This window comes from Barbus barbus (genome assembly GCF_936440315.1).
Source record: "Barbus barbus genome assembly, chromosome: 20".
Lineage (NCBI taxonomy): Eukaryota > Metazoa > Chordata > Actinopteri > Cypriniformes > Cyprinidae > Barbus > Barbus barbus.
Window position 1 is genome coordinate 8,011,601 of NC_136748.1, and position 12,674 is coordinate 8,024,274.

At 38.0% G+C, this 12,674-nt stretch overlaps 1 protein-coding gene across 12 annotated transcripts in view; it reads left to right on the forward strand.

Moving 5' to 3' along the window:
* The window catches only part of LOC306886484 (SPARC-related modular calcium-binding protein 1-like), a 65,579-nt gene extending 54,199 nt beyond the window's left edge, over window positions 1-11,380 (forward strand). For 6 of the 12 annotated variants that reach the window (XM_079443608.1, XM_079443616.1, XM_079443617.1 and 3 more), the window contains one exon: window positions 9,330-11,380. In XM_079443608.1, coding sequence (XP_079299734.1) covers window positions 9,330-9,369 — 40 coding nt within the window. In that variant the 3' untranslated portion in view covers window positions 9,370-11,380. The remainder of the gene's footprint in view (window positions 1-9,329) is intronic. The other 6 variants (XM_079443607.1, XM_079443615.1, XM_079443609.1 and 3 more) reach the window with 3 other exon arrangements.
* The last annotated feature ends 1,294 nt before the right edge of the window (window positions 11,381-12,674 follow it).

Sequence of the window (12,674 nt, forward strand, 5' to 3'; positions counted from 1 at the left end):
CACTATATTTTCATCAACAGTGTTCAAATTTTTCCATCTCAGCTTCATTATTAGTGAAACTAACAAACATTTTCATGATTTTGATCTTCTGAAAAGCTTTTCACTTCTGACTATCCTGAAACGACTTCTAATATAAATATACTATAAAAGGTAATTTTTGCAACCAGAATTGAGTGGTTAGGTTAGCTAAGTGAGCCATGTTAAACAGCCAAAACTTGACCCTTGAGTTGGAAGCAACTTCTACACTCAGATAACTGGGCCGGATGGTGCGGCAGCCCACAGTCCACCTGATCCTCCGCTGATCGAGTTAAAATAATGCTCCATCCCATCATTAGCTGCACCAGACATTCTGCCACTCCATCACCGTCCAAAAGACTAGCTACTTATGTTACTTATTACAAAATGACATCCCGTCTAATGGCTTTTGTTGGACAAAAGTTGCAGGTTTGGAGTTACTTGCTTCTCCTCGAACACATCATTTGTTCTGCTTCATAGATAAGCAATGACAAGTGCATTAGAAGGACTGTAAAATGTTTCCAACCACATAAATCTAGGAGAATACATTTCTCCGTTTTATATCATAAAAAAATATAGCACTGTCATGACCTGCTGTATATTACCGGGTTATGAGAAGGAAAGTGTGGTTTTAATATTAATCCTGATGTACTTCTCCATATCGGCCTCCTCTGGTTTGTGGTTCTCTAAAGTGGAACTGAAGGGGAGAAATTATTTATCTAAATGCTATAATTCTGCGTGTCCAGACCCACCTGTTTCTCTTTGCTAAATTACAGTGTGAGGTTTAATTCATTGGGCTCCTGTGTGTAAACGCTCAGAAGTCATGCACAACTTTATAACTGGTTTGAATAAGACTTTGTGGCACCATTTACTTCACATTTGATTAGTGGTAGTCTTCAGTGATATTTTCTTTAGAGCCACAGAAAAAAAAAAAAAACACACTTATTTGGAAGCACGACTGTTTATTTGAAATGATGGCAACTGTAATAGCTCTGAGACCGAGACTGTCTCACTCGTGTGTGTTTTTTTTTTTTTTACCATGTCGGAGACAGAGACGCAGAGCAGAAAGCAGAGACGTTCTGTCTCATAGCACGATGACAAGTCACTCTCTCGCTCCTTCAAGCTCACCGTCTGACTTTGGTCTGTTTTTGCCAGCCATAATGTTTTGCTCGTAGTTAGGTGTTTAGCGTTTGATGACAGGCTCGCTAGCCCACTAGCACCGTTTCTCGCCAGCTCGCTCTCCGACCAGTGGGATTCCTTGTTATTAGTTGAGTAGCTGCTGTTTACCCTGGCTTGTGGGTTCTGGTAGCCTAGCAGAGACCCACAAGGTCCCAGCGAGGGCTGAGCTCATGTGTTTACCCTGGCGCTGCCCACTTCAACCTAAAAACAGTGGCCGGGAGCGGACAGAAAGTCAGGCCCAGTGGACCGTGACTAGCACTGCCAAGATAAACAGCTGCTTCGTTTGGAGAGCTGAGGGGGCTTCTCCTACCCACAGCCTACCCAAGAGTTTGCTTTTCAACACCCCCCTCCCATGTACACACTCGAGGGTTGATGAATTGGGCCTAGCTCCTCCAAAAAGACAGTTTTATGTCTTGTCGCTTAAGTGTACTGGAAGTAAAATTGATGAGTCTGATGTAGTCGCGATTTGGGACCACGCGCTGCCAAAATATCTACGAAGCAATGGGAGCCAATAGACATTTCCTTCATCTGGCTGTGGCTATTTGACAATGAATGTATGACAAATTGTAACATAATTTATTTAGTTACAATACTGTACTTGCAGTTACTGCAATCCAGTCACTAGAATTATGCCTTACAATTGTTGATAGTGCTCTTTACTACAGGGTTTTATAAAACAGAGGATTTCTTACATAAGTTAATTACCTATTAAAGGGTTAGTTCACCCAAAAATGAAAATTCTGTCATTAATTACTCACCCTCGTGTCTTTCCAAACCTGTTACGGTTGAACCCCTGATATCACATGGACTATTTTACAGATGTCCTTGCAACGTTCTGGACCTGGGAACATTGCAGTTGTGTTGCTGTCTATGAAGGGTCTGAGAGCTCTCAGATTTAATCAAAAATATCTTAATTTGTGTTCCGAAGATGAACGAAGGTCTTACTGGTTTGGAACAACATGAGGGTGAGTAATTAATGACAGCATTTTTGGGTGAACTAGCCCTTTAAATTCATTGAAAATATGTTCACATTCATTATTAATCTTATGCCTATTGTGCTAAAAATGTCTGTTAATATTTATTGCCTTGTCACATTGATGAATTACATTGTTTTACATGAATTGAATTACATGAATCATTACAGAAATGTAATGTTTCAGTTAAAGATGGCAAAATTAGACAAAGTTTGCCAGTTTGAATCCCTGATTAATGTCGGTCGTTTAACATTTCTATAGTTAAACAGCTGTCAAATACAACCCGAATTCCGGAAATGTTGGGACGGTTTTTTTTTATTTGAATAAAATGAAAACTAAAACAATTTCAAAATCACATGAGCCAATATTTTATTCACAATATAACATAGATAACAGCTGTTATCAAATGATAGCAATTTTTTAAACTGAGAAATTTTAAAATTTTATGCACAAAATGAGCTTGTTTCAAATTTGATGCCTGCTACAGGTATCAAAATAGGTGGGACGGGGGCATATTTACCATGGTGTAGCATCTCTTCTTCTTTTCAAAACAGTTTGAAGACGTCTGAGCATCGAAGTTATGAGTTTCTGGAGTTTTGGTGTTGGAATTTGGTCCCATTCTTGCTTGATATAGGTTTTCGGTTGCTGAAGAGTTTGTGGTTATCTTTGACGTATTTTTTGTTTAATGATGCGCTAAATGTTCTCTATAGGTGAAAGATCTGGACTGCAGGCAGGCCAATTCAGCACCCGGACTCTTCTACTACGAAGCCATGCTGTTGTAATAGCTGCAGTATATGGTTTTGCATTGTCCTGCTGAAATACACAAGGCCTTTCCTGAAATAGACATTGTCTGGACATTGTCTGGAGGGTAGCATATGTTGCTCTAAAACCTTTATATACCTTTCATCTTTCATAGTGCCTTCCAAAGCATGCATAAGTATGTACTTGTGTATGTATGTACTTATGCACCCCCATACCATCAGAGATGCTGGCTTTTGAACTGAACACTGATAACACGCTGGAAGGTCTCCCTCCTCTTTAGCCCGGAGAATGCGGCGTCAAAAATGTAAAATGTGGACTCGTCTGACCATAGAACACTTTTCCACTTTTCCTTTTTAAATGAACCTTGGCCCACAGAACATGACGGCGCTTCTGGACCATGTTCACATATGACTTTCTTTTTGCATGATAGAGCTTTAGCTGGTATCTGCAGATGGCACGGCAGATTGTGTTTACTGACAGTGGTTTCTGGAAGTATTCCTGGGCCCATTTTGTAACAGAATCATGCCGATGCGTAATGCAGTGTTGTCTGAGGGCCCGAAGACCGCAGGCATCCAACAAAGGTCTTACGCACAGAGATTTCTCCAGTTTCTCTGAATCTTCTGATGATGTTATGTACTGTAGATTGAGATTTGCAAAGCCTTTGCAATTTAACGTTGAGGAACATTGTTTTTAAAGTATTCCACAAACTTTTTACGCACTCTTTCACAGATTGGAGAGCCTCTGCACATCTTTACTTATGAGTGACTCTGCCTCTGTAAGACATCCCTTTTATATCTAATTATGTTACATGTCAGTTAACTTAATTAGTTGCTAGATGTTCTCCCAGCTGAATCTTTTCAAAATGTCTTGCTTTTTCAGCCCTTTTTGTCCCCGTGCCAACTTTTTTGAGACCTGTAGCAGGGTTCATTTAGTGGTTAAAAGTGTAAAATGTATCCATTTAAATATTTATGTTCTCTATGTTCTATTGTGAATAAAATATTGGCTCCTGTGATTTGAAAGTCTTTTAGTTTTCATTTTATTCAAATTTCAAAAAGCGTCCCAACATTTCCGGAATTTGGGTTGTGTTAAATGTTTAGTAATTTAGCTACTTTCATTTAATCGGACACTTTATGACTGAAGCATCATTGTGGAATTCTGCCAGCCTCATTATAGCAGCTGACTTGTTTCCTCTCTGCCCAAACGGGCAACTACTTCACAGCCAGCGTTTAAGCACAAAGGTACATTATTAAACTGATTTCGGGCAGGCTTCTGAGGCACCATATCAGTCAAATGATCTGAAGCAATATTTATTTAATACTATACTAATTTCTTGCTATAAATGAAATCAAAAGTTGCAATCTGCTGCAGGAAAGGTGCAAGATCGAAGCTACCTAAAACATGATGGTGCTTTATATTAAGTGCTTCAGACAATTGCAAAAGCACATGGTTTATTGTGGTTAAATGTGTGCATTTTCCACAGTGCAGCAAGCGCATAACTTGCATTACTTATGGTTTTTGTGGCTATTTGAAAATATCAGAAAGTCACTTTTGCACAAAAGTAATTTAACATGTAATTGAATCTAAATGTAAGGTTCTTATATTTAGCTCAAGGAAAACTTAGGTTAGTTTGCTGTTTCTTCTTCTTCTTCTTCTTCTTCTTTTCTCATAAGCAGTACATTGCAATGGAGCTAGTTTACACTTTTTTGGTAAAGACACACGATCATGGTATCCAATTTGGAGCTATTTCCAGTTATCAAGTTCTTTCTTTTCAGCTTTTTAAAACCATTGGCTCCTTTGAATGGTCAGCACTATTCAGCACTAGACCTCTCAAACACAGACACTATAATTGCTAGTTGAAGCACCAACTTACGCCTCAAACTGTGACAGAAAAAGACACTACCATGTTGCATTGACTCACTTCATCCTTTTCTGGCTGGGAAAGGGAGACAGTTAAATTGTAGTTGCTTAGAGTTACTGTAGTGAGGTCCCACATAAAAAAAAATTGTGAAATATATTGTACAGGCATTCTTTTCATTATATGTAAGAAACTCAGAACTAAATAGACTAATTAGTCTCTAATGCGCAGCTTAGCTTTTATGTCTTTGTTGGAAATTAAAACAGGGGTGGGCCATCCTTCCAGGCTAATTGTTTAAGGACTAATATCACTATATGGGACCCACCTGCTCTGCACATTTCTACAGACTCTACCAGTGCATTGTAACACTTATTTTGGTACTTCCTCTCATTAATGCAGTTTAAAGTGTTTTAGAAGCATATTTAAGATAGCATGCATGCCGCTGAATTGTTTTTGATCATTCAGTGATAAAAATGCCCAGTTGCCATAAGACGGACAAAACGTAAATGTCAGACTGAAGAGGTTTTAGTGAGCTGGAAAATATGTCAGTTTGTTTGCTTTCATTTTGACAGCAGACGTGAGGCTCGTCTCGCTCTCGACTCTTATTTCTGGCGTAAGAAAGAGGCTTTGTGTGTGCGTGCCATTAGCCTTGTGAACAAGACGCTAAGCATCTGGCTGGGAGAATGTAGCAGACACACTGATTTGTTGCATCTTAGTCATTTACGATAATTATGGATGACATCATGGTGATGTTTTCTATGGAGTATGTAAAAAAGGAAGCAGACTGCTTGCTTGGGAAGTTTGGCACTGACTGGGAGTGAATCGCCCTCGCTTTTTTAAAAAGTGTCCTTTTATGTTGCCTTTTTTATACAAGCACAAGTCTACCTTAGGTGTATTGTATGTTTAAATTATATAGCATTTGCTTTCAATTTCCTCTATTTTGTATTGCTCAGTATTTTTTTTCTCAACTAAAGGGTTGTGATAAAAAATGCAGGTTGCAAATCTGAGAGTATGTAAGAAGAAATAGAAAAAAAAAATAAAAAATGAGGAGGAAAAGGAATAACAATTAGACATTTTCCATTAGAAAATCAATCAGTCTTGTTAATTATTTTCCACATTTTTGGAAACCACTATGTTCTGTATATAACCCTGATTTTTGCAGAATATTTGTAGTACCCTTCTAAATGTCATTTTTTGAAACAGCATCATTAATACCTTGTTGCACACCTTTTCTGCCACCGGGCACTAGCCTACCGTTCTAGGTCTCCAATGTTCGGCCTAATCAGAGATCAGCAGTCAGGTAAGGCAGCTCTCAGACATACTGGATCTGGTTTCCCTGGCCTTTATCAGATGAGGGGGACGGGGGTGAGCAGGGAGAGGCTTTGTGTCCTTAATGGCACAGTCATTTCATCACTTTACCGCTTTGAAAGAGTAGAGGCCAAAGTGGACCCTTTTTCTGGTGCCTGTTAATTACTGAAGGGAATTGGGCTTTTGAGGAGAATGAGTACGCAGACACTGAGAGCTAAAAGAATTCTCCACGCTAACGGACAAACAAGACAAACTCTCAGATTTGCCCCAAAACCACCCCCACATCGCCATTAGCTGTAAAATGTGTGACCACTTGAATACTAGCTGTGTTTGAAAGGAATGGAGGTAAGCAGCCACATTTAACCAACTTTTTGATAATTTTTGGTTTATAGTGTTGCTGCTACGTATATTCTGCAGGGTTTCGAAATTATATATCATTTTCATTGGTTAATTTACATGTGCAAACTGATTCACTAAAAGGAAATAGACTTTCCAGAGAAAAGACCATTTAAGATTGTGTGCAATATCTTAGTCTCCTATAAAGCTATGGCACAATTCATTCTGACATTAAAAGTGAATCGTGATTTTTATAGTAATAGTTGTTGGACAAAGTAGCTTGCGACAGAAAAGCTACAGTATTTTGAAAATGGCATAGTTAATATGCTACTGAAAAATGTAGTTAAGGAAGTTAAAACTTTGGCCTCTCTATCACCACCTGTGGTTAAAATGTAAAATTGAAACTTATTTGCACTGTTTTATGACAGGTCTGTCACTCTACTACAAGACCCACTGACATCAATAAGAAAGATGATAAATGTGTTGTATGAGCAAGTAAGTATCATGCTGCGTTCCATGCCATAGTAGCCAGGCCTTCTATTCTTTACCTTAGGACATTGCATAAGCATACAAGGACAAATTATGTAAATCTGAAATTCCCTGCCAAATCCGACTGAACATATCATAGTGACGCACTGATTGAGCACTGATTGTTTATATGTTTGCTCAATAATAAAACTGTATGCGTTATTAGCCAAAAAATCAAACATTACCACCACAGCTGTTACAAGTTTATAAAAGTGGCAGGTAAAAGAATCAGAATCAGAATTAGCTATTTGTTTCTGTCTCTGGTCATTCTGGTTCTCAGAGCTCTGTAATGTCAAACAGACGGTAACAGTTCAAAGAGGGAGTGTGCTGGATGTGAAGGGTCTAGAATGATTTTGCTAGCCCTTTTGCTCCCTCTGGATAAGTACAGTTCTCGGAGAGTAGGGAGGGTTGTACCAATGATTCGATCAGCAGTCCATACTATCCAATGTAGTCTTCTGAGGTCAGATTTGATAGCTGAGCTGAACCATACAGTTACTGAAGTGAAAAGTGAAGTGAAGTAAAAAGTAGGATACTTTCAATAAAAGGTCCTACATATTATGAATACTTTTAGCTTGAAGTTTAGCTTACCTGTCCAGAAGAAATTCTGAAAGTGTGTAATAACAATTGAAACCCAAACATCAGGCCTACATCAAATTCCTCCATCTTATAAAAACACTGACATTGTTTACCCTTGATTTACCCCATTGTCTCTCTCTGTGTATTTTGGCAAGTCTTCAATTATTGCTTGCACTTCTGTAACAGAATCTGAATTTCTTTTTCCACACCAGTTAAACATGCTGGAAGAAATTTCTGGAAGAAAAGTAAATCCCTAGGGTTGTGGTTTCAACCAAAGCCAAAAGGTTGCTAATTCTTACTAATAGAATAAAATAGAATAAAGTTGCTAATATGGTGCTAGGGTACGCGTATAGTGTGTAAAATTGATCATTCATACTCTATGCATGCAGACTGATTTATTTTTTAACTGTTCATACTCATTTCACGTTTACGTCTTGAATTTTATTTGCACTAATAAGGCAGTTCACAAGGTGGCAACACTCGCCTAGACTGATATTCATAGTTTAAAAAGAAAGGAACAGTATACACTACTGCAAAAACAATAAATGCTTGCATTGATGGATGCTTATGTGAGTGGGTTAAGACATGCCTGCAACTCTAGTTTAATGACAGTTTTAAGACATTTTTATCAGTCATAAGTTTTGGAGATAGATAGCACCAGCACTGTTGGTTACGTATTTGGCTGTACACATAAACTAAACGTTGATATAAAACTGAAGTAAACTTTGTACTTAAGTTTGTGTGTGTAATAAATTCAGCATAGCTGATACAACAGTTCTATTCCTTTTGATTGAGCGTCCACCTGCATTTCCCTACCCCCAAATGCCTTCTGTTGACCTCACACACGCATACACACACATCTGATGGACTCTCTAGGGCCCAGGACCCCCCTCTGCCTGTCAGACCCTTCCCCCATGGAGAAGAGGAGGGGGTTATTCACTGGAACTCTTGTACTCCCTTCCACAGCAGCCATCTGCAAGCAATCTGTCCGCTTTACCCATCTCCCCAGTTCTTCAGACTCTCTGATTGATAGCCCCAAAAGGAGTCTTATGGCCCAAACTGCGGACACAAAATGTCCCTTTTCCCAATACCATCATGATCCAATTACACGGCACATCAGTCCATTATGGTTTACTGTACAAGACATGGCGTGAACTAAATACTCTGTCTCTGTGTCGCATGTAGGGTTTATGTTATGAAAATTACCTTTTTATAGCCTACTGTAAAGCAGCAATTTGCATAAATCTCTAATAATTTGTAATCTAATGTCAGATGTCCCAACCTCAAAGGCTGAATGGATAAGTGAGAGAATTCAAGACAAGGAGGTAGCGGTCGAGAATGAATTACACATCAGCCGCAGGGGAAGGATCTGTTTCCCACATGACATTGCAAAGAGAACAAACATGGCCTCTCATCCTTCCACCACATTAAGATGGTCACATACGCACTGCATATTTTAAATAAATCCAGTGCATTATTGGAGCTGACATCGAACATATCATCTTGAATGCGTTTGGTGCATCTGCATATGTTCTTCTCGCAGACAAAGCCCACACATCTGCAATGCCGGAACAACATGTTGTTTGCCCCATATCTCTCTTCCTATTTTGTGTGTGTGTGATCGCAGACAAGATCTAGGGTGCATGTATGTGCGCATATGTGAACGTGTGTATGCATGAGTGCTGATAATCTCAAGATTGCTGCCGTCTTGTCACGCTATTGCTGTGTTTTGCCGCATCTGTAGGCCAGCTAAGCTGAGCGGAGACACCTATCTCACCACACTGTCTGTTTTCCAGTAGGTCGTCTGATCTGAAGACAGAAAGTTCCAGAAGATGAGGCAGTAGCACAAAGCACGGTGGGAAGGCATCTGTTCACTGCTGGAAGAGTACAACGAAGGATTCTGAGAAATTATTAAGAGGTTCCTTAAGAAAAAAAAAAGATGAAAATGATATCATGGAGCCAAAATATTTGCACTTTCTCCTCCCATTGTTAGACATTTTATCATGTCCTTTGTTTGTGTTTTAAACGTCGTATTAATATGACTTAAAGATGTCAGAGAACACAGACTGTAAGTGTGAATGATTACCTGCTTCCCTCCTCATTTTCAGCACATCCACGCTCAGTACAGTATTATAGTTGTGTTTGAATAAGACATTTTTGAATGTCGTTTAAAAAACAACAAAAAAAACAAGCATTCTGTTTTGAAATTAGCTCGTCTTTAAATGCCTTCGGTCTTCGGTTTGCTGTTGTTTTTGATAATGTCCACTCAGCCAGTGTGTTTGCTCCTTTATTCACCTTGGCAACGGAACTAATGGAGCATTGATAGTGAAAAAGAAATGGAGCGAAATCGTTTCTGTCAACAAACATTAGCTACGTTCTCTCAGACCTGCACCTCAGGACACTAGTAATGTACACACAACCATCGCCTGAGAATTAGCAGTAAGTTCCACATGGTTCGTTCAGAAGTCAGAGGTCAGAAACACTGTCACGCAAAATTAGTTTTGTAAATGTCACGAAACACTTCACGTAGCTTTAGTATCTTCAAATGGATTCAGCAAGTGCATGGTGTCTCACATGGTGTTCTTTTGTTGTTGTTGTTTTGTCGTAATGCCTTTTTAAAATCTTGAACCTTCAAATGACAAACAGTACAGTAAAAATGGGTGTTGTAAGTGTTATAGACTGATGAGTGCACCGAATTAATCTAATTTAGAAGTACTTTTCATAAGAAATACTTCTTTCCATATCAATTCTTCTCGTGCTGGGTATTTGCATACACTTTTTTGGACATGTACTATGGTATTCTTTGAGGTACCTGGGGGTGACATGTAAGTAGCATGGTAATCATTCAGTACCACTGTATTTTACCATGGTATTGCCAATTTTTATTTTTTTTTGTAGGATAAAATTTTCTTCTCTGCCTAGAAGACGATTGTATAAATCAGGAGGTTTGTGTAGGTCAGTGTAAAAAAACTTTTTTTTTGCAAAGTCTCTGAGCTTATGTCCTGTCTGGTGTGATTTATTGTTAAGCATCTGTGGTTAGCTGGAGTGTGTTCAATAGCAATGATTTGTTTCTCAGCCAAGGTAATTGACTGTAGTTATGTTGCAGGACTGACTATGAGAAAAGGGTAATTGATTTAAATGTATTAATTGTTTTAAAATTGTAATTGAAGTTAACTTCTGTGTCATCATTGACTGGGCTTTGATTATAATTTCTTGTTAATTCCAAAAGCGAAACTTCCAAACTCTTGCAAGAAAACAATAAAATTAGAGATATAAATATATTTACCCATTATTTTGATGATTATATCTCTTCACTTTAGGAAAGATTTGTTTGGTGGCTTTTTATGTTTGGTCCCCCCATCCACCACCACCGCCCACCCACCCCCTGCCCCCTTCATGTATGTATGTGTGTGTGAGTGTTTTATCTTTCCATGTGTGTGTGTGTTTTTGCTTGTTGACCTGTGCTTGGAAGCCATTACTTTGGCTCAAAAATTAAATTAGTCAAGTTGTAAATATTGATCATATGTGCTTTTTTTGTTTTGTTTAGTTTTTTCTTCAATTCACTCTTAAAACAGTGCTTATCAAACTCTGAATGTGATGTCAGCATCAATTAGATTATTTCGTAGGGTAAATTGTTAGTAGGCAGTACTGCTCTCATCATAAAATTTCATTTTTATGTTTTTTTCTTCTGTTCATCACAATGTAAAAATGAGAGTCGGAAAATTGTGACAATACACAAAAGAAAAAAAATCTGTCTGCTTGTGTATTTTTTTTTAACATTATCTGATTGTGTGCATCATCATAATGTAGAAATTACAGCGAGTGACAATACACAAATACAAAATCTAACTGTCTGCTTGTTTTTTTTTTTTTTGTTTTTTTTTTCTGATGTACATATTTTGCTTATTGTAATTCAAATGATATATTCTCATTTGAAAAAAAAATAAATAAATAAAAACACTTAAGCATGCTTTTAAAAAGAGTTCTCTATGGATATAATATGCTTTAAAATAATATACTCAAGTGTGAACTTTCGGACACTTAAATGCATTTGCAATTAAAAGAAAATGCATTATGGTGTTACAAAAATATTACATTAGTATTTTCATTAAGCATGATAAATTTAAAACCATTATTGATGTACTTTAATGTAAAACTTTTCATTTGATATAAAGTGCACTTTTAAAATGATTATGAAAGTGTGATATATATATATATAGACTGCTACAAGCGCACATTCAATACAAGTAAGCACATATTTTTCAAAAGAGTTAGATAACTTCAGAACACATCTCAAAGATCATAAGAAAATTGGAAGAGTGGAAAACATCTGAATTAAACCTGTTCTGTTGACTTATTTGCTTAAGTCAACAGAACAATTAAGTCATCATTTGATAAAACAAATCATGATAATATTTCAGTTTTAAGTACATTTTAGTTTTAAGTACTGACCTGAGCATTAATAGTTCATATTCAGTAATGGTTCAGAAGTTGGGTATGTAAATAGTAGTCTTGGGATGATTCAACTTCAGAGAAGTAAACACACTCTTGTTCACAGCTGCCGCCCATTTTCTCTTTTACACCCACCTGAAACGCAGGTCTGTGTGTCCCCCGAAGTACTTCCAGACCTCAGCTGAGGCCTCATCACATTTTAAATGTTTCAAATTGTTCAAGCTGTAATCATGGCCAATCAAATGAGGGAGCCATTCTGGAGGGAGGCACAGATTACTGTTAATATCACAGATAGACAGAAGGTGCCTCAAAAGAAAGGTATTTAAGCCTAGAAATTGGCCTAAACCATCATCGTTCCAGCATGGCCTTAAGCATGGCAGTAAAGAAAAGGCCACATGTTCAGAATGCACGGAATGGCAATGAAAGCAAGAAACTTCTATAAAAGAGGCAACTCCCTGTTCCCAGGTGCACAACTGATCAGATGTCTAGTGATACATATCGAACAAGGACTGATGCAAAGAGGATGTGAGATCATTGTTGAAATGCAGTAGAGCATTGAGGTACCAAAGTTTTATCTTCCCTTAGAAGCAAGAGCACCGAGATAAGTTCTTGAAGACAAGGACGGTGTCAGAGGTTGGGTCAAGGATTTTGGCGATAGGGGGGTGAAGAAATGAAATAAGGGCTGTAAA